Below are 27,212 nucleotides of genomic sequence, written 5' to 3'. Positions count from 1 at the left end.
GTAACAATACAGATAGCCAATCATGCGATATAATTACGAACAATTTTCGGTATTATTAAACAATATTAATGTAAACGAAAAATCATCCATAAACGATTTAAAAAACTAACAATAACGATCTATTGGTAAAATGTATAATATATTCAGGAGTCATTATAATCGAATTAAAACTATAATTGAATGTTTCGCTATCTGAAATGACGTGTCACAAATTACCAAGAACTAAAATGGAATTTTTAATACGTTGCTCCAGCGTGTTGACAGTGATACATCACTTAGATCGATTAAATTGTTAATAGTCGAACTGTCAACAGGCGCATTTGTCAATGATCTACAGATGGCATCGGATAATTTATCTCAATTACATCATATATATATCAAAATAAACAACGGTAGATAAAACGGCTACTACCAGCTTTAAAAGAAGATAATCATCAATATAGTAAACGAAAGATATATGGGTTTGCTAACTAGTAACACATGACTTTTTTTCTTTAATTGAAATAGGCAAAATCGCTAGAAATACATTAAAGCATAACAGTGACTATATTAATCATATTTCTCTCTGCCTATTTTTTTTATCCTCCAACACACACATACATATACCCGCACAATTATACGCATACATACTCGCATAAGCTACATACACTTCCTTTCTTTCTTCCTTTCCATTCTCTCTGATTCTCATTCTTTTTTTGCCCCTTGCCCCTTGTCTCTACCTATCACTCTTTCTCATTCGATCTCGTTTTTTCTGACACATCCAGCATACAGTAACAGTTATACACATATACCGAGCAGAATGGCCATATGCCATTTCGATCGTAAGACTAGTGGAGGCCTGTACTAATGTGAGCTGTGCTATTAAAGGAGTCGGGCAATAGTAGAATCCCTTGGAGGTTTCAGCGGAGGAAGATTTTTCTTTTTTTTTCTTTTTTTTCTTTTTAATGCATTGAAGCACAGTACATGTAAAGGCCTCTATCTCCAGTTCCTGCGTTGCATTCGGAAAATTTATATGTATGTGTATATATGTATATACATACATAGATATACACATATATATATTATATATATTATATATATCGCTTCTTCGCAGTATCTTCCCACTTTTTCCGCTTTTACTTCCGCTGCGAGGCACATATCATAGCAATATCATGCACACGCTCAGATAGCGAGAATATTTGATATCTTGTTTAATATACGCAAGTGCGTCGTACATCGAAAAACATTATATATAGTTTCACTCACGTCCTTTTCTTTCTTTTTTTCGATCCATCTTCGCACCTTTATGATATTGTCTAGCAATAGGGCGCGCATTTCACAGTAAATTATATATTCGAATTACACTCGTGACGATAACGATGCGAAACAGCACTATAAAGTACCGAGCGTTAAACTAAGAACGAACGCAGATCGACCGAAAAATATAGAAGCGTGTGAGCCGAATGTTACGTTATTGATCCGAATGCGAAGGAGGAACCGTTGAATTTTCGGCGGTGATCGAGTGGTGCAGCTCCGCCGTTGGGGGCGTATCGTCACGTGAAGAATTTGCCACGTGAGATGTGGCGGGTGTCGCTGGCTGACATTGAGTCGTGGGTGGCGTATATATTAGCCGATAGCCAGCTGGCAAAAAGAAACCGCCATGGGGTGTGCAGCTGAAAGTCTGAAAATTCGGTAGCGGCTGGCCCTCATACTGGATGTAGGCGCTTGTCGCGCCGGATATCGATAAAGGCGCGGATGCAGGTAATGGTCCGACGTTTGTTGATGAGATATTCGTTCCCTCTGATAATATAGGAGTGAATTGGTACTGCGTCGTATTTCCAACCACCGTGCTGTGCGTCGTATCAATGCTCTCGGATACATCATTTGAACAGTTATTACCCTGCTGAGAAACTACACTTTGCATATTTTCAGAAGGCACTACTGGAATTGGGATAACATAAGCATGCGGTATTCCAGCCGATGCCTGCTGCGGTTGAAGTTGCAGTGGAGTCTGCTTTAATTTCTGCATGGCTAGCCGTAAAGTCTCATCCGTATCCGGATAGTTACTCGGCCCTTTCTGCAGTGGAGTCTGCGGCGTTGTGCCAAACATTAGATAATCTTCCGTTCCTGAAATTCTAGGTCCTGTCAAATAACAAAATAACAATCAATCAGTATGCACAAGAACACATATATATGTATAATAAAATGAAATTAATTTATACTACTGACCGGAGATATTTGTTGCAACCGTGTGATAAAGCAACGGATGATGCTGATGGTGAAGCGCGCTTGCTTGTTGCTGTTGTTGAATAAGCAATTGTAGCTGCTGTTGTTGAAAACGTTCCAACTCCTCTCTATGTCTTTTTTGCAACGTTTCTAGTTCCAAAGTTTGCCTATACATAATAAAAATTGTTTTACATCCTTAAAAATTAGGCAAATCATAAATTAATCTTTGAAGTTTATTTTTATCTTTTTAATTATTTTAATACATTTGAGATATGTTTTTGTTATGTTTCGTTAGATAAAAAATAAATTTATAGTTTCTAAATATTCTAAATAATATTACCTCTTTATAAGTAACTGGTATTCTTCACTCGGTGTAAGAGCCACAAATCTCTCTTCTTTTTCAAGCTGCAATGTCCAATAAATTATTATTTTACCTAACTCTATTATTCTTATTAAAATAATTTATTTACAACTTTTATATTTTTATTTAACAATGATGTTATAAAAAGAAACTTACTTCAATATTTGAAATGTTAGTACCGTGAGTTGCCTGTACAATTGGCGGAATAGAATTTTCTCGACTATGAGATATTTGTGCAGATACTCCTATAATTAGAAAATATATAAATTGTTTTGATACATAAAGATGTTCTTAAATATATATATTTACTACATTAATGAATTTTTATTTAAGTTTCACTTTTTAAGTAAAATCTCTAACCATGTAGATCATCTGTATGATGAAGAAAAACATTTTGCCGTTCTGAAATTTTTATTTCTTCCGTTTGTTGTAACTGAGACCTTGCAGCGTCAGTAACTTGTTGTTGATTAATAGCAGCATTGCTATGAACAGGCGGACCCGAAACTTTGGAAACCATAAATCTTGATATTTTTCTAGTAGGTTGAGTAGAATTTGCCTTCTGCATCAACATTATTATTCCAAGATAAATATTCCAACATTATTTTAAAAAGCAGATATATTATAAAACGATTTCTATTATAATTTTGTAATTGTTTTAGAAAAAAAAGTGTAACACCTAATAAATTCAATACGTATAAAAATAAAAAGATAAATAATGCAATATAAATATATTGTCGAAAATGTTGCAGAAAATTACCTCATTAGTAGTGTCTTGGAGTTCTGTCTGAATTGGAGTATTGGTACCAGATCGCGATGTCGCAATATTAGAAGTAACAGTAGCGACAGGTACTATTGATACTGGCTGAGCGGTTGTTAACAAATTTTGTACAGATTGTTGTGTTTGTACGTTTGATATAGGTGGAGTTAAAGGTTGAACTGGAGCTGCTGCGAAAACCGAACCTCTATGATGAATTTTTGCTAATTCTTGCTCTAGTTCCTGCAAACGGGATCCTGGTCTTTGAGTTCGTATCTTTACATTTTCTTTGCTCGGGCTCATATTTTCGGTTCCTGCGGGAGCTCCAGGGGTCGGACTATCAAGGGAACATTCCATATTCTAAAAAAAAATTTTATGCGGATATTTATAGGAGAAACAAAATCGTCAATTGCGCACATAAAGTATTATATATACCATAGAAAACTTACATTTTGCGAAAGTGCAAATACGCTAGAATTGTCTTGCATTATGGTGGAACCCTCGATAGTTGCTTCAGCTTGCGTATCGGTGAGAACAGTGGAGGAATGTATGGTTGTTTGAGGAGATAATGGGCATGCGGCATTTGCGGATGAAACCGGCATACCAATATTAAACAATTTCTGCTGCAAAGAATGCATATACGCGTCATATCCTCCAATCACCTGATTATTATGAGGAGTGGCAGGATAACTTATAGGTGGTGTACCGACGTTTAAGGATTCCGATGGCTGACTAGTCACTTGTACAAGTTTCTGATGCAAATCAGCTATAGTTTGCGGTCCTGCACCACTTCCGACATTCCCGCAACTTATCTCTGCCATTTTGTCCAATGAATTCTGTTGACTGAGTTTGCGATGCTGCTGCTGCTGCTGCTGCTGCTGTTGCTGTTGTTGCTGCTGTGGTTGCGACAACTGTTGTTGCAGAATCGATGTAGAATCGATAGATTCAACAAGAGTGTGCTCAGGCGTCACATCGTGACTGGAATTCTCATTTTCGGATGTAAGTAACTGACAATCGGAACTAGTACGACGTATACTGAAATGATGAAGTAAACTTAATGCAAACTATAGAACGTTTAACATATGTATTGTGTTATTTTTCTTCTATATTGTTGCTATCAAATAAAATGAATAAATATATATACCAATTTAAATTCGAAGATTCCGGATTCTCAATTTCCAAAGGTTTTGCTGGATGTTGTTCTGGAAGTTTCAAATGTAAATGTGATTGATCTAATACGACGGAAGATTCGCTGTGGTCTTGCATAATCTGCTGATGCATTTGTGGCTGCACAGAAATTTGTTGCAACTGCAATTGATTTGGGAGCGACTGCAGCTGATTTGGTTGTATATGTCGTAATGGCTGCTGTAGAGGAGTTTGATTAGTCACAATCCACTTTCCTTGAGTAATTGATTGATTTGATACAGTTTGAAGAATGGATTGCATCATTTGTGACTGAGCGTCAATTTGTTGAGGGATTGTTAACGGAATTGACTGTGGTATCGACTGTACTTGATTCTGGTGAAACATCTGTTGATTTTGAAATGCTTGCTGAAAGTTCTGTTGTCCCTGATATCCCTGATGCATGATCTGCCCTTGATAATTGTGTTGAATAGGCGGTTGAATTTGCAGCTGACTCGCTTCCGGTTGTATAGGTTGAAAATACTGCTCGGATTGCACAGGTTTGTGGTCGACTGACGTGGCAGTAACAACGTTAGGAACTGCGGCTGGTTCGTGGCTGGTTAGAGGATGAGGAGTGGCAGATTTGGATTTTGGATTGGAAAGTATGTTTGCTAAATTTTGCGCGAGATCTGGAAGCGTCGAAGACATCTCTTTCGTCTTAATGGCGACTTTAGGTGCGGAAATATCTGCGGCAATGACCGGATGTACAGAGGCAGGTATCTGCATAGATGGAGGTAAAGTTCCCGGAACATGTTGCACATTTTGATGAGGAGGTTGAGCAACTTCTATGGCGCTTTGCGGCAAAGGTACTGTACCAACAATATCTTGCGGAACGACTTGTACATGTTGCATGTGCGTTACAGGTATATTAGTTGCGTTCATGGCCTGTCTCTTTTCTTCGGCTATGCTGGATGATTCCAAAATTTGTGAGTCCAAGGATACATTGGACGTAGCGGATAAATTCGGCACTCTGCGATTTCGATCATCCATAGTTGTTGGTTGCACCGATTGCAAAGGGCCCGACAGCATCACATACTGCTGCGTCGGAGGCTGCACTTGTTGCGGAATAAATTGCTGCACCGCCGGACGTTGGGCCTGCATTTGTTCCGCTTGTATATGCATCTGCATTATGCCCTGCTGCATAGGAATTTGTTGCTGTGGTGGCTGCATCACAACGCTGGGTTGTATCATTGCTTGACTTGGATACTGCGCCTGCGTTTGAGGTATTCCGTTCGAATGAAGCGGCTGAGGCTGTAACTCTTGCGAATTAACCGGCACGAAATGCTGCATACCAGTTTGAGGTATCTGCTGGGAAGCTTGTTGCGACGTTATCGTAGATCCCTGAACGATTATGGTATGCTGCTTCGATTGTCCGATAGTCGTGGTTTGTTGCACGTGTCCCGTCACTTGCTGCAAAGTTTGCATTTGAATAATATTCTGCTGCAGTCCGATCGACTGTTGTCCTGGTTGCAAGATCTGTTGCGTACTGTCTGTCTGTTCCATAGTATACGGAACACTCTGAACGATTGTTTCATTATTGCTAGTTGGTTCGAGCATCGTCGCACTCTGGATTTCTAAAACATTCGCTTCTACGTGTTCCTCATTTTTCAATATAAGCTCCGCGTTTGCAACAGGCGCGACAGATTGCGATGCTGACTGTGACAATGCGATATTTGTACGATCTATGCTTTCACCGACGGCAGAAGATTCCTCTTCAGCCGCGATATTTTTTTGTTCAACCACAGGACTAACTAAGAAGCGAGAAATTTTACGCAGTGGCGTCGGTACTGTCAAAGTTGATACCTCTGCACCAACGTCGGGCGCATTTATCTCTTTAGTTATTCCAGATTCCTTTATGTCTACATCTTGCTGCTCTTGAGATTCTTTTGATGCCTCACTCGCATGACTTGCGTTCACTATTGTATCCTGTATTTGAGTCTGAGCATGCGTTGTAGACGCTTGATAAGATTTAAAAGCCGAATTGTTAGCATCATCTTGAATATTATGCTGTGCTTCCACAACTGTTTCCGCGGACGTTGCAGAAACGATAGTTTCTTGATTGTCCGTTGGGTCACTTGGTATATTTGTAGGCGTTAGAGTGTCAGTATTTTGTGTAGATGTGGACGATCTTCTGGAAGCTTCCGCTGATGTATTTTCGGCACCGGCTTGACTATCAGGAGTTTGAGCGACCTGTTGCTTCTCCAAAGTGGTATTGGCAATATGAGAAATAATCTGTTCGATCGGCAACAATTTTGTTGGAGTAGAAGTATTTGAAGTTTCGTCTCTCTGAAAGAAATAAAATGATCATTGTTATTCCAAATCGTATTATGTATTTGTGTATATATTGGTGAGAGAGATAAATATATAATATAACCAATACAAGAGACCCGCATACACACACTATATATATATATATATATATACACAGGCTGTCCCAAAATTCACAAATCAAAATACAAGAAAATTTCTGAAAATTTTGAGATATAAAAGTTTAAATAAAGCCAATTACAGATAAAACTGTTATTTAAAAGAAAATTTACATAACTTCTTACAATCAATTTTTTGAAAACTTTCTTTTACTCTGATATTTTAATTCGCAAATTTCGGAATATCCTGTGTAAATGCATATATACACACGCGCACACGCGCGACACACACACAAATTTAATAAACATATCAACAATTTTACATTATAATATATCCATTATAGAATATATTCATTACTATTAAATAATATATTATAGGATCGTATATGTGATAATACAAACTATAGAAATCAATGCGCGTTTCAAAGGACTACATACGTAGTATATAAATTCACACCGAATCATACAAGCATTTAAGATCCAGCTAGACCGTTTAAAGCATTGATTTCTATAGTTTGTGTCTTTATTAAATTTGTTTTATAGAAAACTATCTACGTAACCATTTAAATAAAATTAACAAATGTATTTAAAAAATATATTATGAAGAGCAGTCTTACTCTTATTTACGCAAATATATGTATATATACAACCAAATATATATCTTATTAAATCTTTATTATCGTAACATTTATGATGCAAAATATATTTTGCTTATCTATGAGTGCGGTCCACTTGGCGCTACAAACGCTTCGGAAGCATTTGACTGATCAATCAAAAGAAAGAATTTCACTAATTGACCAATCAAAAAATGCTCCGAAACATTTGTAGCATCAAGTGGACTGTAGCCTATGAAAACATAACGAATTATTTCTTATTGCAATATTCATAAAATCTATATTTATAATTTCTGTAATAAAGACTTTTTTAGAATAATAGATTTTCATAAAATAAAAATATGCAAAATTTAAAAAAAATATGCAGAAATATATAAATCAATACAATGAATACAGCACACAAAATATGTAATTTCTTTATTACATATATACGTTGTAACGATGTGAGATGATCTGCGAAAAAGAAAGATGTAAAAACATAATGTAAATATGATATCAAGAAAGTTCTGAGGTTTTCAACAAATATCCATGGAAATCGATTTCTCAATCATAGCTTCTTCAAAATCGTTCAGTATTCACTTCTTTATAAAAGAAATCGGAATCTCTCACAAAAAAATAAAAACTTGTTTAAATCTCAAAACTTTCTTAGGTTTCTGTATACATAATGTAAACCTATAACAAGATAAAATTATAATGGCCTAACAAATGTCCAAATCTGGACATAATTGATTGGAAGTATAATAAAAATGAGATATATAAGCGTCCACGAATATATAACTCTGAATACGAGAGAAACAGGAGAAGGGACGGTGGGATCGATGAACTCACCGAACGGTGTCTACGGTGGACTTTGTACGACGATCGGTGGCTGCTTTGACGTGTTAGCGAGCCATGTCTCACCTGCTGCGTCCAAAACCATATACACTAATTATATGCACACCCTTGATTTTATATTGAAAATATGTTCCACAAAGTCCCCTATGTTATTTTCATATTACTATCCTATTATAGATTTTAAATGAAAATACAAAATTGATCTATTTAAGGAGAAAATGATCACATTACTTATGCAAAGCATTGTCTTGGACACATCTGCATATTTAAAGAGCACATAATAAAAGTTTTCCACGCGTAAAATAGCGCCTAGTGATAAAGAAATTAATGACAGAGTTCTGCAAAATATGATGTAAATATCGTTTACATCATATGCTGCACTTTTAATGATGATATTAATGTCTAATTCTTATTCTTTAATATATAGCTATTAAAGTTATACCTTAGCTGTATCGAGACTGTGATCGCGATCCCTAGGACGTCGACTTGTAACTGGACTTCCACCGGCAGATTGATCAGGTGGACCATGTGCTACCAAAGGTAGGGTACGTGTAGGATCCAAGCGCAATTGTTTAACAATGTCTTCAATTAATTCTATGAATGTCTCGCACTGAGATTGCGGCAATAGATTTTCAGCAACCTAAACATGTTAAGGAAGAAAAGAGAGAGTAAATAATGAGACAGAAAGTAATGTATATATATATATATATATATAAAGTAAGTAGATGCAAAGATATATCCTTACCAAATTGTTGGCAATGTCCGTAGGTACCATATCATCTCGATCAAATTTAAAGGTAACAGTCTTTTGTTTACTTGTATCTAACTGGCACTCGACAGTCATTGATTGTCCTTCGCCGCTACTAACAGATAAGACTGTTAATTTAATGCCTGGCTTCTTACGCTTAGTTCCAGAACGTTTTATTCGACTTCTCTCGGAAGCAGTGACGCTTTCGGAATTTTCTGGTGTAACTCTGGAAAATAAAATATTTAATTTTTATTCGTAATTTTTTATTCATCTATATTTTGTCCTGCCTTACCCATCATTTGACGCTGCAGTCTGTTGTGCAACGCCCGTTGCACCTGAAGCAGTGGCAGCAATTTGATCTTGTTGTAAATTAATTGGTTGATCCGGTGGAAGAGATTGTATCGAGTCCATCGTATCTTGTTTTACCAGGGAAGACCTGTCAGTTGTCGGACATTGATCCGCATTCGAAAGGAAATGTTGATGTTGCTGCTGAAGATTAGTAGACGATTGCGCTGGGACATTTGTCATATTGGGTGTCATTGAAATAGAATTGGGTATGATGTTCGTGTTTTGTGAATACTGCATTTGCACGAGAATATTTTGTTGAGATTGAGGCTGTGGACCGGTATTACTGAGTAAAGTAGGCGCGCTCTGTATATTGGGAATCGTCGAAGTCGGGACATTTTGCATATGAGTCACAGCCGATGTATTATTGACACTTATGCCTGACGGTACAGATGCCTGAACTTGACTTGCCGTTGGGATGTATTGCGACTGTGAGGCTGCAGACACCGTGCCTGCGGGTAAACTCGTGTGAGAGTAAATCTGCGTCGCAGTTTGGGTGGACGATAAGATTTCTACGTGACCGGAGGGATTAGAAGTAGTATATGTATGAAATATTTGTTGTGGCATGGTCTGCTGATACAATGAACCCGCTGATACATATCCCGAGGAGCCGGTAGCGCTCTGTTGATAATATTGCTGATTCTGAACAGGCGGCGAATTAACGGTATGCTGATGCAACTGCTGAACATGCTGGAGTTGCTGTTGAGTTGCATACTGCTGTTGTTGCGCGTGTTGTTGAAGCATGTGCTGCTGTTGGGGCAATATTTGCATTTGTGGCTGCATCTGTTGCTGCATCTGATGAGGAATTTGTTGTGGAACACCCATCTGATTCAACTGTATATATTGCTGTTGCTGCTGTATCTGAACATGCTGCTGTTGCTGCTGCATCTGCTGTGGCACTTGTGGAAACTGAGGCTGAGTCTGAACGTTTTGCGGAGTTGAACATTGTGGAGAATTCGCATTTAAGCTTTGCGGAACGTGCTGAGAATACTGTTGCTGTTGTTGTTGCTGATACTGCTGCTGTATTTGCTGTTGGTATTGCATTTGCTGTGCTTGTTGGGGTTGCACAACCGACGTTTGCTGTTGAATTATTGGTTGTTGCTGGACTAATTGAACCTGCTGTGCTTGTAAATTATGCTGTTGAGCCTGTTGAGCGGTCGATTGTAATTGCTGTTGTTGAATGGGCATTTGAGTTTGTTGCAATTGCATTGGGACTGGATTTTGCATCTGAATATTAATATTAGATTGAATTTGTTGTTGCTGTTGCTGCTGCTGCAATTGCATTTGTTGAAGAAGCAGTTGCTGCTGTAACAAGTTCTCAGCGTTTGCGGCATTAGCTGTGACATCTGCGGTTGTAGCGGCAGTTTCCCTATCCAAACGTTCCTTCTCCTCTTTAGCTTTACGCTCTTCTCGTTCTCTCAATAAAGTGGTAATCTGTGATTTCAACATCTTAGCCACTGCTTTAGCGTCTTCCTCCAATATGAGGCTAGATTTTGCCATTTCTAATGCTACCTCTTCCGCATTATCAGCTTGGATGTCAAAATCGAATTGTATCGCCTCATTTTCCTTGTGTTTATTACTGCGTTTTTTAGGGTCCAGCACACGCAATCTGAACTCAACGCGCGATAGCTCGGTATCTGCAACCGCCGAATCCCGTGATACCATCTCCAATTTCAGTCCAACATCATCAGCGAAGAATTCATGATTAAGTAGGTCCTTAACGAGCGGTCGTTCTTCTTTCTTCAATCGTATACACATTTCTATGATGTCACGTACCTCTGGATTTTCAACTTTATCATAGCTCTGCGGCTTAACACCCTACATAATAACAAATTATTATTCAGAGAATGTTATATCATTTCTCTATGGTACATTAAATTATGTTTGTAAGATTTAGAAAGATAATTATCTCTCTCCTACATAAATATTACTGCCATAAATAACTAGAATTGCACTACATTGATATAAAAATTTAATGTTGCAATACACGCTTACCGATACTACGCGTTTATATATTTGTGCTGGTCCTGTACACTCGGAATATGGATACTCGCTAGTAGCCATCTCAAGCATACACATCCCGAAAGCATAAACGTCGACCGACTCATCATAATGCTCCTCATACATTTCAGGCGCCATAAATTCTGGTGTACCAATTACGCTCTTTGCAAAACTACGATTCTTCAACGTTGCAAGACCCAAATCACCAATTTTCACGCTTCCCGTAGTACCCGTGATAAAAATATTATCACATTTCAAATCTCGATGAATAATAGGCGGTGACCTGGAGTGAAGGAAGCTCAGGCCTTTCAAGATTTGCCGACACCAAGATTTTACTACTTTGGGATTGATCTTTTTAAACCTCCTCAAATACCTGTTACAATGCAAAAAGTTAAAAACATATACAGTCAAACATTCAAACATATGTTATAATAACTTTATAATCAATAAAGAACTTACGTTTTCAGTGTTCCTGATGTCATAAGTTCAGTGACTAGTACAATATATTTTCTACGGGTAAGTGTAACTTCCCAATAATCATAAAACCGTACAATATTCGGATGTTGTAATCCCTTTAACATTTCAGCTTCTTCCCTGAATCTCAACCTCTCTGTTTTATTCAATTTTTTCTCCTATAAAAAATAAATGCGTTATTTTATTTCCATTACCTACATAAGCTTTAATCTTTAATTAACTTACGTTAAAATAATATATTAAAAAATATTTGTGTAATGTATTTTTTAAAAAGATATCTTACTGACCTGCAATTCGCACCAAGCTACAGCTACACCTGTTTGAGTATCTAACCCGCGATAAACAGTCTTGAAACTGCCACGACCAATTTCTTCTTCAAATTTCAGAAATCTTCCATCTGGCGAAATGCCAACGGCTTTCTCCTCGTCGTCGTCGTCCTCAACAGTCTGCACCTTAACTTTCATTAATAAATTTTGCACGTCCTCCATCGCCATTGTCTTTTGCGACAATTTCTCATCAGCTTTGAAGTTTTCGTCAAGCAATGGACCGATAAAACCTTCTACCGTTTCCTCTTGCGTAACTATATCCTTTTCAGGATGCTCCCTCATTTTTGTGTCGTCACGCAAACTTGTATTCTGTACTTCTTCCATCTCAGTATCTAACAGCGGAACTTTACCTAATTTACTTAACGATTCATGAAGCGCTTGTGCTGCTACTATATCGCTGATACTGGTGCCATCGTCATCGTATATTGTGACTCTTTCCTCCTCCTCTTCTTTCTCCACATCCGTCTTAATATCTGCATCCGTCTCCTCCAGTACCTTTGATGTTACAAACCTCGAATTCTTAATTACCTCCTCGCTTAAACCTGTGTTACTTTTGACCCTCATTAAATTCTCCCTTTTACCGCTTCTGATGGTATTCAAAGGATCTGCAGTCTCTTTATCTATACTGTCATCACCACTACCCGTGTACCCTACAGATTTTCTACTTTTTTCTTGTTTACCTTCACTATTATCATCTATAGAATTCATTTCTGTCGATATCGTAGTATCATTTAAATCTTTTTCTATGTTAGCTGTTTCAATGTTTTTACTACTATGATGTTCAATCATTTTCTCTGCAGAATTTGTATTTTTATGTTGCAAAACTTTTTGATCGCTATTACTAATAGATTTGGTGCTGAGGGTAGAGCTCGACGATTTTTGCTTATCATCTGTAATACTTTTCTGATTAACCGCGCATAATTCATGTACTGCAGATAATTTTATTGGCGTAACATTTTTTTGTTCGAATTCATTTAAAATCACATGTTGTACATCTGCAGCGTTCCTTAATGAATCGGTACATTCTGTGAGAATATTACGTTCCACATTTGCTCCCTCATCCTTGCTAAATTTTGCCGACTTTACTTTACTAATTGGTGTAGAAGGTGTAGAACTAGACCCTATATATATAATACAATAAAATTCCAGTAACTTTATATATTATATAATTTTATTTTAATCCTGAAAAATTTACCTGGTGTTGCAAACGCATTCTCCGTTGCTGCGATTGCTTCTTCAGCATCACTGAAACTACGATCATTTTCATGATCTAAGGATGACGAATTCACACTTTGGGTAGATGATCGATCAGAGATACGCAAGGCAGACAGTACTTTCTTTTTAGAAGATGGCGAGCTGATCGCAAGACCGTTGCTAGTTATAGATAAAGAATCAGTACTTTGATCGTGTCGCTGTGTTCGAATTTGCTTTTTAGAAATACTAGCGGAGCGACTTATATTGGATAATACCTACGTAAAACATAAAATGACATTAAATTACAATGTATGACAACTTGAAGGATAGTGCCAGCAATATTTCTTAATCGTGTTATACTATGAATGTTTGTTTCCGTATTAATTTAGCCAATGTAATTTAACTAACCTTCCTATCACCAGTAGTGTTGGCACTAGGACCTGCCTGCGTGACAATAGATAGCTTTCTTTGGCGTCTGTGATTGTGTGCGTGGATCCTTTGGGTCGTTACAACTGCGCAAGGGCCTCCGCTTTCCTGAGAGGCTAAGTGGCCCACTGCCAAACTAATGCCACTTTGGCTGCCAGTGCCTCCACTGGCCACCAGCTTAGGACATAAACTAGACAAGCCACCGCCAGTTCCACCTGAAGAACGTTGCCTGTTTGTCTCATACCTGAAATTCCACACACAGATTATTATATATTAAGAATAAAAAAAACCTTATTTCACATAAGATAAAACGTATCTCAATCTAACTTATTCGATATCTTTATTTTAGATCTTAGGAAAAAATGTAGATTTAATTCGAGGTTCAAAATATTATGTCAATAATCAGTAGTATTATTAAATTATTAAGACACTTGTTTTAATATGCGTGCATATGTATATATGTATGTATAAAGAAGTATTCCAGCGTCAGATATTAAATGACTCATCAATAAGGAATGTCATGCCTTTCCTATCAGAATTTTGGGTGATTTATCCGATCATATCTTATTTATTGTTCGAATTACACAAAACTCGTCAAAAGAAAATATAGATAAGACATCTAATATCTGTGTATGAAATATCATTTTTTCGTTTTAAAAGTATAAAAGGAAAATTTTAGAAGCTGTAGAATGTAGAGAAATCGTTGGTTATTTCTAAATCTGCTATATATACATGTGCATAATATATATTTTTGTGTAGTTAGTGATACACACACATTAATATAAACAACTTATTTATATAAAGCATTTTTCGTCATATTGCATAACAAGCTTACTGTGTAATTATAATTTAAGTATACTCTCGATGATTGAGAAAGAGAAGATTAATTCAAATGAATAATAATAGTACTAAACATGTTAGTTAAAATGTTAGTTTAAACAAATTAAATGTATTATTTTTAGTTTGCATTTTTTTAAATTTTAACATTAATATTTAACTTTGTGTTCACATCAATTCATTCTATTCTTTTATATCCAAAAAATAAATTTTGTAATTGCAAATGTACTATATTAAGCTAATCTACATATCAAATACAAAAATTCTTAAAATTTGTGCCAAACTTTTATTACATTTCTAACTTGATCTCTATTTTATAACTCTTATAACAGTACTCTAATAACAGTAACGATATCGTTACATTGTCATTGCGCAGGTTTTGTACCTGGCAAAAAAAGCAATGTAAAACGGCATCATTGCTGTCGTTGTTATAACACTGACAACTTAAGCAAACGAGAACTCGAATACAAACTCAGATATGTAAATAATTCATAACTATTCATTAATAACATAAAAAATCGAAAAATGTTTAGTAAAGTTTAATAACATCCAGAAATAGAAAATCTTATGGTGTGAAAATGATATGATGTATGAAATATACTATTATAAATCAACATATTGCTAGCATAGATTAAATTTACATGTTAATGCTTTTAAATTATCTCAAAATATATTTTTATTTTCTCAAAGACTAATAAGACATAAATTGATGAAAAATTGATAAGTATAAATTTTTATATTACTTATTGTTAGAAGATTATCTAATATGCAGGCATAAAATAACTATTGAAAATTATTTCTGAGGTAACTCGCAACTTGTATAAATTTTATTAATAATTTCGAGATTATGCAGCATTCATAAGTATATGTAAATTTATATCCACTCTTCCTTAAATTATCGAGAATCTACTATAGTAACAAGGTTACATAAATGCGCAATTAATAATAGAATTTTGTAGAAGCAGAATAGTTGAAAGATTTAAAAAAAAAATTATCGTAATTAGTTAGAAGAGATTGATAGATTACAATTAAAAAATAGTTTAAAAATTAATAATAAGATGTAACAAATGACAATGTAAGAAGCATGATTTTTGATACAGACATCATTATACCTGTCCTGCCTGCTGTGGCCAGATGAGAAGAATCCACGCACTGTATTGCCTATAGCTGCTCTCTTTTTGGTCTCCCTATTTTTTTCTTTGTGCCCCCCAGATCCAGCGCTCACCTGATGATCCTGACGAGTACTTTTATCACCCTACAACAATACGAGAAATATAAAAAAAATATTTAAAAATACGTCCATTTCTATTATAATATTTTTAATACCACATTGAGCCTTTTAAATCTAATTTTTAACGACATGGAATCTATTTCAAGAATAAAATATATTACAGCATAAAGATATTTTTTCATGCTGACGCTCGACGCTCATTTTTAGCGTCAAAATAGGTCGTGTGATCAAAATTGACGCTTGATATTCGTCATTTTTGATGATCTATTGTATTTTGACGCTAAAAATGAGCGTCGAGGCATCAGCACGAAAAGACACCTTAATGTTTCAAACGTAAAACTTAACAAAGTGTAAAATTGTGAACAATACAAAAATACACGATAAAAATGTACATGTGTAAAAATGTATATTCTGATATAAGCTTACCTTTAAACCAAGAAGTTTTATGTTTAAATTGGAATTTGTACTTGTTGGAACAGGACTTAGATCACACCGAAGTCGTCTGTGTGATTTTTCAACTACCGGGGGATCTTCGTCTGCATTCAATTGACTTCCAATCGAGAAAGCATGCGATTGCGTTAATATAATATCGTCTATATTGTGCTTATAGTTGCTGTTCACTGAACTCACTGTCTTGCTGTCATTGTAGCATCTCGGCATTGCACATAACCAACTTTACTTAAGATTCTATTTCACAAAATAACTTTCCCTTTTCCCTTACGCTTCTATATTCAGTTTCGCTCCGATGTAAAATTAATAAGACTCATATTTTCATCGCCCCTCCTGAAGATAATCGAATTAAAACTTTCCCAACCGTGACTATATGTCTCTTAACGAGCAGTCTTTGTGATAAGATTTAAAATATCCGTATCTGTAACATTTTGGACTTAGGCTATATATTCTGCCATACAAACTGCTGAACTAGCTAGAAAGTTTCTAGTGCCCAAGGAACTGAAAGAATCTGAAATCAGAGAACAATTTCAGTAATTATTGCATGGGAATTCCATTATAAAATATTTTCTTTGCCCTGACAATATAATACTTGTAAAAAAATTGTTTAATAGAAAAGTCATATTTTATAAAGAATGTGGAGAAATAAAGAAAAAAAGTGACTAAAAATAATACAACAAATATATAAAACATAATTTTAACTTTTTATAAAAATTTTTGGAATATAGCCTATTCCTTGAAAAAATTAAGAAATTTAAGAAAAGTATATATTAATGTCACAAAGTTAGCTTTGATACATTTGTTGTATTCCAATAAAGTGATTTACATTATAATCATAGAAATCAATTAATGTGATAAATAAATAAATTTAATTTGATTAACTCGTTAACAAACAGCTACGTAAATAAATAACTATATACAATATTTAATTTCAAACATCAACAAGTACCATTGTTCTAATTGCAGAAATTTCTCTATACTAATTTGTTTTACAATTCTTGACGCATACTTACAAAAGATATGAAAAAAAAAAAAAACAATCGACAAAAATCGATACAAGTGCTGCAGTTTAGGAAATGTTTTTAATTATATACCTCTACCTTGTATTAAGATATTTGTCATTAACTGTTTTTTATGAAAATTTATTATGAAAATGAGTCGTTTGGCAAAATAAAATCAAGTGTGACGGAGATACGTGCGTGTGATAGACGCACAGACTCTAAAGAGAATATTACTCGCAAATCAATTTGCTATTAAACTATAATCAACGCGTCAATGAAGGAAACAGTTGAGACGTAGGAACATTTGGTGTTTTGATCATCACGCGCGAGTGTATCGCAAACAAAGAGGAGACACGTTCGTACTTGTTAAAGTCGCAAAATGTTGTCAAGCGCACCGTGGGATGCTCCGCTTGAAAAATATGACAATATATTGGGTGTCTCACATACACACGCGCGCGCACGGACATGCGTAAGTTTTTCACCGACACAGTGGAACGGTGTTGCGCGCGCGTGCACGACTCGTTGACACGAGTAAAGGAAGCCGCGTTATACGCGGACAGCGGTCGAGGGAGATCTCGCGCGCAAGCACTCACTCGCTCACTCGCTCGCTCACTCACTCACGCACGTACGCACGCACGTAGGTACATACGCACACACGGAGGAGGCGTTCGCAAATCAAACGACGCATACCCATCCGTTGCACACGGATAAGTGCGTGCGAGCGCGCGCGCGCAGCGGCGTTAAGCTGGCGTTAAACTGGCAGGCACCGCACACTGCCGCACACGCGAGACGAGAGACAGAGAAGATAATGTGACATCTATCCCAACCCAAAAATATCGCTCGTCGGGAGACGTTTCGCGCGTATCGCAAGCGCAACGTCCCGTCGGGCCGTCGGGCGGACGAGGTGGCGCCGAGGCCGCGGCGCCCCGCGGCACGTCATGCGGCGCTCCGTTATTTTTGACTGATAAAATATCTCGCCGAAGTGTCCGCGCGATGTACATGCATGGAGGAGATGAGAGAGAGAGAGAGAGAGAGATGCACGAACCAACCAGTACCTACTTCGGTCTCGGGCTTTCATGCGAGGGAGAATCAGTGTCCGTCCGCTCTCTCGTATTTTCGTTACCTCCGACACGGATCCAGTCATACTAGCCTCGCGGTTGCGTCAACGAACAACGGCACTCGTTAAATCCTTTAGCCAGCCGGTACTCACATTTGTCTCGCAGAAAATTCGCCCCGACTACACCCAAATAACTACCATTTTTTTTTTCCACCACTGAACGCTACGCACTCTCACGGTGCTATGCGCAAAGCGACAGTACTTATGCACTAATCGACGTAGCTCGGACCGCTCGGGCGTCTGACAGAGACGGCAGACGGCTGCGGTGGAGTGGCGGCGGAGTGTGGCGGCTGGCCGCTGGCTGTCCCGCTGTGTGGCTGCGGCTCAGTGGCTGACGGCGGAGTGCGGCCAAGTGCGGCGGAGTAGCCCGAGAACGTGTCGTCGAGTCTCGTGCGCACGATGCTAGGTGGTGCCGTTGCACGGACGATCTCGTCCATGATTCATCGAATATATAGACGGAACGTATACTGTCAATTACGGCAATGAAGATGTTGAGCGGTATTCATAGTTTAATCGTAAGTACAGTTTAAAGATGTCACAAGCCAATCAAAGGGGCGTATTAGCCTCTCGAGACGTTACTCGAGACGGTCTTAAAATAAGAACGGCCTACGAATACTATTTTTTATAACCTCTACTCATTTTTTAATGCCAAGCTTTTTTCGAACACACTGAAAACGAAAATGACCAATGGCGTGAGCCGGACCCTCGCGCGACAGCGGACAGCGCGCGCTTGGAAATCCACCTGTCTATCTATGCAGAACCGCAATGGCGATATCGCGCGATTCCGTTTGATCGTCTCGCGATATCTCAGAATTGTTCGTGACTTCGTGCCCGTTGACGATAGTCTGCGATAGTCTGTGCGTTGGTCTCCGGACATGCGGATACGTTCGTTTGTTCTCGCCGTTTGCTCTGCTGTTATGTAGATGCCACCATGAGAACGATCCGTGTTAGCTGAAAGTAATCTCGGAGTTACGACGGCTGACAAACGGTGCGAGGACGGTATCGCGGAAAAATGACATCTTTCGTGCCGTCGAGAGTCTAGGAATTCATGAAATTGAAGAAGCGAAAGAGTCTGTGCGCGCAGTGCGTGAATATGCCCGCCAAGGTCTCTAAGAAGGTCGTGGGCATGATCATACGAAGCCGAAAGTCCATTATGAAGGATGGAGTCATCACGGTACCAATGATTTTCGTTAAATCTCACTCATTGACACCACTCGCCATCATTATCTCCGACTCCCCTCTCTCTCTCTTTCCTGTGGCGGTGAGCCGTTGCCGTTGCCGTTGCTACCAAGGGTACCCTCTCACTCCTGCTCACGGCCTCGCGCCTCACCCCGACATTCGTAGCATACCTGTCTGTTTGCCTACACCGCTTTTATCTCGAGTTCCCATTTTATCTTCACGTAATGTCGCATGATTGGTACTAACGAGAAGCTCTATTCGTGACGCTATACATGGGACGCTTGTATCTTGTCTCTTGTATATCTCGGGGAAACAGCCGAAAATATACTCACGATTCTACGTTACAAACAATTCCTGCAATAAAATGGAAGTGTTTATATTCATAGGCTCTTAATTCTTGACACACTTTATATTTGCATACGTTTAAATTATTTTTTGAACAGCGTGATAAATGCGTGTATACATCTGTGTGTATTCAGTATTTTCCAACGCGTTTGAGTATTATCAAAAATTGTCCATCTCTATTATTCCCATACGTTTCATTTTGCACTGTATTCTTTTCTGTCTTGTGCAAGATTAAATGGAGCATAATTATAAAAAAGTACTAATTATTGCAACTTATTTACATAACCTATGTGGTGTTATCAGCTGATTAGACCATTTTATTTTATAAACACGTTTGTTTGCAAATTACAAAGGACATCCGATACATGGAAGGAAAAATTTAACTGACGGAGGAAAGATAATCTGTCGTATTTCAACTGTGATTTAAAATTTAATTTATAATTTTTAAGGCTGTGGTCAAAGTCTCCCTACAAATGCTTTGAAATTTTACAAACTGACCAATTAAAAAACGCTTCAAAGCGTTTGCAATATTGCGTTGACTGTACCCTAAATACATACGTCTTAATAGAAGGGGAGAAATTTTGTTCTTGCGATCAATATTGCTATAAGCAATTTATTTATTATGCCGCGTTTTATAAGCAATATTCAACTTAACCCTCTATCATCGCTTAAACCTCTATTTAATGTAAATTAAATTAATAGCGTCTTTCTCTCCCTCCGTTGTTTAGCCCAATGGAAAAAGGCAATTGATGAATTTTTTCCTAATAACCGCGTTGTAACTATTGAATTGATTTTGCCCGAAGGTTATTATATATTTTGACTAAAAAGAAATCAGGAGTTAAAAATGGATATTATTCCACGATACGACATTGTTTTTATCGTATATGCAACGTCACACACACACACACACACACACACACACATATATATATACAGTGTATATATATATACACATGTATGTATATGTATATTATTTTTTACGTGCGTGTGTGCGCGTCACTACATGTACATATAGCGCATAAACAGGCAAGTGTCGCGCGCATCGATCAATTATTCGACAATGCGTTCCCATATACGCTAACAATTGACCGTAATGGACCACGCGGATTGATGTTACCGCAGCGTATGCGAAATCTTTGTTCCGCGATGCGGAAAGCTTCCAGCTAAAAGAAGCAGCGAGCCTGGAATCGAGCGAATCGCCAGCTGTTGAGGCCGTTGTTAGGTTAGGAGGAGTCCGGAGTTAGCTCGAAGAGATTATACGGTTGAATCGTCAAGCGGTGACGTTGGGGAGGGGATGAGGAACCAGTTGGAGGAGCAGTTGCGATGCGGAGGTTTGATTCCCCGCGTGAACCGTCCCGCGCGACGTGAATGGACCGCGCGAGGGATTGACGGCGCGTCGAAGGGTCTCGGCTGGAAATATGTGATCGTCCGAGATCTCGCTGTAGCAGCCGTCGTTACGCGAACGACCGACGTGGTTTCCAAGAATAGAGATACGAGACAGAGGGTGAACAAGGAGAGGGGGGGGTGAGAGAGAGGGAAAGAAAGGGAGGAAAGAGACTCCGTCCGCGGCGCAAAGCCGCTCCGGTCGCACGAGAAGACTCCCCGGACCGCCCGGACGTCGATCGTCGCGCGTTGCCGACCTGCAGGGAGACCTGCGTGGAGTGCCGAGTGCCCCGTCGCCGACCTAGCGTCCCCGCGGATCTCTGTGACGTCACGCGCGTCGCGATCAGATCAAGGCCGCGCGCGCGAGCGGTCGACCCCCCGAGCTCGGGGAAGCGAGCGTCCCGACGATATCGTTCACCTCGTGCTCTCCTCCCATTTATCATGAGGGAGAATTTCTGTTTCACGCAAAGAGAGATAGAAAAGGAAACGACATTTAGCAATGCGTGAAAAATACCAATCGGCTTTTCCAAGCTTTACGTCGGGGCTGTAACTCCTTTACTTTACTCTTCGGATCTCGTAACTTGCCAAGAAATCTAATAACGCCACTGATCTGGCACTGTACGCGAGACAGCGTTACAGGACTAATTATGTCGTATGACTCGATAATCATGGAATTATTTTTAAGAAATATATAAATAACATACGCGCACATTGAGAGTGAATGGATTTTAAGAGGATGCCGTGGAAGATTGCGCTAGCTTGAGTCTTGCACTGCCATAATAAAGTTCAAAACGTTGACAACCGATTGTCAGAAAGATTGATTATGTCACGTTCTCGTAAATATAATTGCAAACGAGGAAGCGCAGAGTGACAGCAGAGTGACTTATTGTATCTCACGATTGAATAATATTTCTTACTTAAACCACAACAAAGCAGAGTGTACATAAGGAGGCGTGTAAATAATATTTGCAAAAATAATAATAATAAAGTAAATAGATGTAAAAGAGGACAGTTTTATCGAAGCGATATAAATCGTTAATCAAAGTTTTGTATTAACAGACATTATCGATAATAGACATGAGAAATAAATATATAGTGAAGACAGATATACCGCTTCGTTGTAACAATCTCGTTTGTAATGCAAATGTAACGTCGGCAAATCAAACGGTCATCACAATATGACTGAAGAGACTATTTATAAAATAATTAGAATAAGATGTAGTAGAATGCATACACAATACATGCATTTCAGTCATGGTGCGATATCTTATCTATTTTAGATGTTACGTTAAAAAAGCTATGAAAAAGCATGCGGACTTGACGATCCAAGCAAACGAGCTACAAATAATATTGAGTCACAAATTAAAATTTAATACAGAATTGTGGAAACAGTGCGCTATTATGACATTAAGAGAAGATTGTCTATCTTTTTATCGTATACTTGTAAGCGGAATGACGACAAAAGTATCGATTAAAACGTGAGAATATGAGAGGAAATATATATAGCGACATTTTTTAGGGGTCATGCCCCCTGGGGCAAGCAGTGGAACAGAGGGCTTGGGCCCGACCTGTTCTGAAATACATAACAATCAAGATCATGCCACAGCCAAACTCACACCTCCCCCTACATTCGTTCAACAATGCTACAGACACCTCAAGGTCAGCTGCTAAAATATCATAAGTCTGTCACTTGTGGTACATGCAGAAGACTACCTCTAGTTATCGAAATTTATTTTATTTTCTATGCTGCGTCTTGTACACTTTTACATTTAAAAATTATTCTGTAATTTACTCATATTAAAGATTATCTTGTAATATGTTGTTATGTTATTTTTCAGAGTTCTGGTGTTGGCGAAGCGAGCGTCTATCATGCATTGGTTGTAATATTTCTGGAATTCTTCGCATGGGGACTATTAACCATGCCTATTATTAGGGTACTGAACGAAACATTTCCGGATCACACGTTCCTGATGAATGGCTTGATAATAGGAATCAAAGGAATCTTGTCTTTTCTTTCTGCGCCACTGATTGGTGCTCTCTCTGACGTATGGGGTCGAAAATTTTTTTTACTTATCACAGTGGCCTTTACATGCGCACCAATTCCCCTAATGAGCATTAATACATGGTGGTTTTTTGCCATGATTTCTATCAGTGGCGTATTCGCTTGCACATTCTCAGTGGTGTTTGCATACGTTGCGGATGTAACGGAAGAAAATCAAAGATCACTAGCATATGGTTTGGTACGTGTATATCATTTTTGTGATTAGAATGACAATATTTGCATTTTGACGATCAAAGTTTTATTTTATAAGTAATAATAAAAGTAATAAAGATAATAACTGGTTATCTAACTTATAAAATAAATTTAATTTTACTTATTCCTCAGGTATCAGCAACTTTTGCAGCAAGTATGGTAATAAGTCCAGCTCTGGGTGCTTATATTATGAAAACTTATGGAGAAAATCTTGCCGTAGCATTAGCAACAGCTATCGCAGTCTTGGATGTGTTTTTCATATTAGTGGCTGTACCTGAAAGTTTGCCTGAAAAGACACGTCCACCAGCACCTATATCATGGGAGCAAGCTGATCCATTTGCTGCTCTTGGAAAGGTAAAAGTACACGTACATATATGTATAGAGTATAAAAAAGAAATCTATAAATATACAGCTATTTTAAATTTACTTTGCAGGTTGGAAAAGACCATACTATTTTAATGCTGTGTGTTACTGTGTTCCTGAGTTACCTCCCTGAAGCAGGACAATATAGTTGTATATTCGTTTACTTAAAATTGGCTATGGGTTTCTCTAATCTCATGGTAGCAATATTTATCGCCGTGGTGGGCATCCTGAGTGTGGGAGCGCAGATTGTATTAGGACCCTTAATGAGAACACTCGGCAGCAAACATACTATAATGCTCGGTCTGTTATTTGAAATGTTACAGCTTATGTGGTATGGATTCGGCTCACAAACATGGTAAATCACTTCTTCATTTGCATCACAGCAATGTCACTCTATTAATTATGCATTAAAATTTCAATAATAATTAAAATTAAATGAGACGATGAGAATAACCAGAGAATGCCAAGTCTTATCAAGCGTCAATTATTTCAAGGATGATGTGGGCTGCTGGAGTACTTGCTTCTGTATCAAGCATTACGTACCCTGCGATTTCCGCATTCGTATCCATGCATTCTGATGCTGATAAACAAGGATTAGTGCAAGGTATGGTAACTGGGATGCGTGGTCTCTGCAATGGACTTGGACCTGCTATGTTCGGTGTCATATTCTACCTTTTTCATGTTGATCTTAACGACGACACGCCCAATCTCCCTTTAAAACCGTCGTTTGTAGACGAAAACAACAGAACGGGAACTAGTACACATCTTGACATAATGCCTCAGGTACATACATTATATCTGCAGGTAAGCATAGTTTATTTTTGTTAGCCTATCTGTTCAGTAAGTTTTATATATGCAGCATTAAAATTTATTAAAAAGTAATAGCTTTAATATTAAAAAAAAAAAGAATCGATATGTTTATATGTATGTATAAATACATAGACAAAGTATTTTGTTATATATGTTGATTTTAAATAAAAATTTAAATGTTCGTTAAATTGTATTTCCAGCTTGTACCAGGGCCACCGTTCGTATTTGGTGCGTTACTTGTGATCTGCGCGCTACTAGTAGCCGCATTTATTCCCGAATCAAATACTATGTCAACAGGATCGTTGCATCACCCATCCACTTCCCGGAGGCCCTCCGGTAAATACGCATATCAGAAATGTACGTTACAGGTTGTCAAATATGCTAAAATGCCAAATATGTTTATGGTGATGGGATTCATCGAAAATTGTTTTAATTCTAATCTCTCTATCGACTTGTTGAATAAACAATATGAGCATAATGAGATTTGTGCCAAAAAAATTTTACTTACGAAAGTCGTGAGATACATGCAGCAAATTTTACAAATACCATGTTTTACTTATAACAATGTAAGACTCAAAGTGCTTATTATTTTAGGTTTGTCCTTGGACGTTCAATATGAAGCAGACCGAGTAGGAAGTGGAAGAGGAAAGATCGGTCCGCTATCACCACTAGTCGACAATTGTAACTCCGCCGCGCTATAATGTCTATTGAAAAATGTAAGACAAACCATATAGTACACGACGAGAATACTTTAGCCAAGCGGTAAAGTTTCACCCTTAATCAGAGGTGAAGAGATCGTTACTATGAAATACACCTGATTCGATCAGGCGACTGTAATAGAGTTGTCTATATTGTATTATACTATTTGTTTAAGACAGTAACTAAGCTTGATTTTAGGACTTATCGATGGAACTTAATGTTTAGGTTGTGACAAACAATTTGTACAAGCAGTGCTTGTGCGATAATACCGTGGGTTGATCTCAGAGTCGAGTATAATCATACTACAAGCGTGTTGTGTTGCGAAAAACGTAACATTAAATTAGATCTTCCTTTTCAAGATTCTTGCGCCGACTATTCAATCAGATGTAACAATTTTATGCGAAGTAAAATCAATGACTCTTTACGCAGCTCGCCAACGGCACAAAACGATACATCAATGAAAACTGAAAACTTGTATTTTACTAGAGTTATCATCTTATGAATATTTGATCCTTTACTTTGATGTCGTATCCTTTTCTTTTGTTACTAATTTATATTACCACATTTTATATCAAGTGCTAATGTAAATTGCGCAACATATTTTTGCATCTCCGTACATTCGTAGCACTAGAAATAGCTTTTACACATTCCTTGTAAGCATAATTTTTGTATACAAAAGCATCATTAATTGACAATTGAAAAGGATGCAAATTCTTTAAATCGTATTTTCCTTTTGTACAGGTATGATATAGTAATTACTTATCATTCTTGTATGTCATATAATTTATCTAATATTTATAGATCATGCGACTTGTTTCTTTTTGCACAAAAACTATTTATTTTAATTCATAGAAACTATAAATATAACGAGAAAGGCCTCAATGCTAAGAACAAGTTATACAAAGTGATAGTTTGTCATTTAAAGATAATGGTAGACATTAACACTATGAGTAAAATGAAATATTAAATTATTAATTGAGAATCAATAGTTCTCTTAAATTATGTGTGTTATAATCGGAATCACATTGATGTTAAAACGAGAAAAAACCGTTTTATGATAGAATAGAATCTTGTATATATATATTTTACTTCTATTTTACAAAAATATCAAAACTTTTAGGAAAAATATGTTTTAATGCAGTAGCATTCATTTATATACATATAAAATTTTGATTGTTTAAATAATACGATTTATCTTTAATTTGTGTTATTATTAGTATGTTTATGTAAAATATCAATAGCGTGTTTACACAAAAAATACAATCATTTTAAACTAACTTGTAGGAAACAAGTATTTTTTTTTTTTAGTTATTGTACCGAATTGGATCTTAAAGTCATTATGCTCTTAAACTCGATTAGTCTCGATGAAAGCCAAAGAGTAATTAATGACAAATGCAAAATAGTCGAAAAATAATAACAATAATGTGCAACGCGTCCTTACCACAAATTAATTTCATAAATTTTGATATTTGCACACATTTGTGATTATCTTTCGGAAAAAAAATTCGAAGCTGCATCAATTGTTTGATGGATATTTATTGGATGATATTAATACTGAATCGTTTTATAAATAAAAGTAATAAATATGTATTTTATACATATTTAATATTAACTCCTTTTTTATATAAGGCTGTTTAAAACAAAACAAGATATTAAAGGTTTCAGTCGATATGGCTTTGTCGAATATATTAAAATTACGTGCGTTTTCTAGAA

The 27,212-nt window shown here is 37.2% G+C and overlaps 2 protein-coding genes across 12 annotated transcripts; one reads left to right on the top strand and one right to left on the bottom strand.

Annotated features, from left to right (window-relative positions):
• Positions 1 to 687: 687 nt before the first annotated feature.
• On the bottom strand, positions 688 to 18,786 carry Wnk (Wnk kinase). Of its 5 annotated transcripts, XM_018460857.1 has the most exons (21): positions 18,409 to 18,786; positions 16,529 to 16,859; positions 16,325 to 16,448; positions 15,780 to 15,922; positions 13,813 to 14,074; positions 13,406 to 13,679; positions 12,172 to 13,331; positions 11,870 to 12,042; positions 11,405 to 11,783; positions 9,357 to 11,227; positions 9,062 to 9,290; positions 8,759 to 8,956; positions 8,311 to 8,385; positions 4,465 to 6,788; positions 3,770 to 4,355; positions 3,324 to 3,680; positions 2,927 to 3,125; positions 2,723 to 2,811; positions 2,546 to 2,610; positions 2,209 to 2,372; positions 688 to 2,121 (listed from the first exon to the last, which is right to left on the bottom strand). In XM_018460857.1, exons 2-21 carry the CDS (start codon positions 16,540 to 16,542, stop codon positions 1,451 to 1,453), a joined length of 9,357 nt encoding a protein of 3,118 aa, XP_018316359.1. In that variant the 5' UTR covers positions 16,543 to 16,859; positions 18,409 to 18,786; the 3' UTR covers positions 688 to 1,450. The 5 variants fall into 5 exon arrangements, with proteins under 5 accessions (XP_018316359.1, XP_018316356.1, XP_018316357.1 ...); XM_018460854.1 differs by having other exon boundaries at positions 16,325 to 16,859; XM_018460855.1 differs by having other exon boundaries at positions 8,311 to 8,382; positions 16,325 to 16,859.
• A 475-nt stretch (positions 18,787 to 19,261) lies between these two features.
• Positions 19,262 to 25,821, top strand: LOC108730905 (hippocampus abundant transcript 1 protein). Of its 7 annotated transcripts, XM_018460862.1 has the most exons (8): positions 21,258 to 22,816; positions 22,893 to 23,032; positions 23,212 to 23,613; positions 23,760 to 23,981; positions 24,062 to 24,345; positions 24,485 to 24,794; positions 25,001 to 25,157; positions 25,395 to 25,821. In XM_018460862.1, exons 2-8 carry the CDS (start codon positions 22,898 to 22,900, stop codon positions 25,499 to 25,501), a joined length of 1,617 nt encoding a protein of 538 aa, XP_018316364.1. In that variant the 5' UTR covers positions 21,258 to 22,816; positions 22,893 to 22,897; the 3' UTR covers positions 25,502 to 25,821. The 7 variants fall into 7 exon arrangements, with proteins under 7 accessions (XP_018316365.1, XP_018316367.1, XP_018316364.1 ...); XM_018460863.1 differs by lacking the exons at positions 21,258 to 22,816; positions 22,893 to 23,032 and adding an exon at positions 19,262 to 19,640; XM_018460865.1 differs by having other exon boundaries at positions 21,257 to 23,032; positions 25,001 to 25,136.
• The last annotated feature ends 1,391 nt before the right edge of the window (positions 25,822 to 27,212 follow it).

The sequence above is a fragment of the Mycetomoellerius zeteki genome, unplaced genomic scaffold, assembly GCF_001594055.1.
Source record: "Mycetomoellerius zeteki isolate Tzet28-1 unplaced genomic scaffold, Tzet1.0 scaffold98, whole genome shotgun sequence".
Taxonomy (NCBI): domain Eukaryota; kingdom Metazoa; phylum Arthropoda; class Insecta; order Hymenoptera; family Formicidae; genus Mycetomoellerius; species Mycetomoellerius zeteki.
This window is presented reverse-complemented; position numbering and strand designations above follow the sequence as displayed.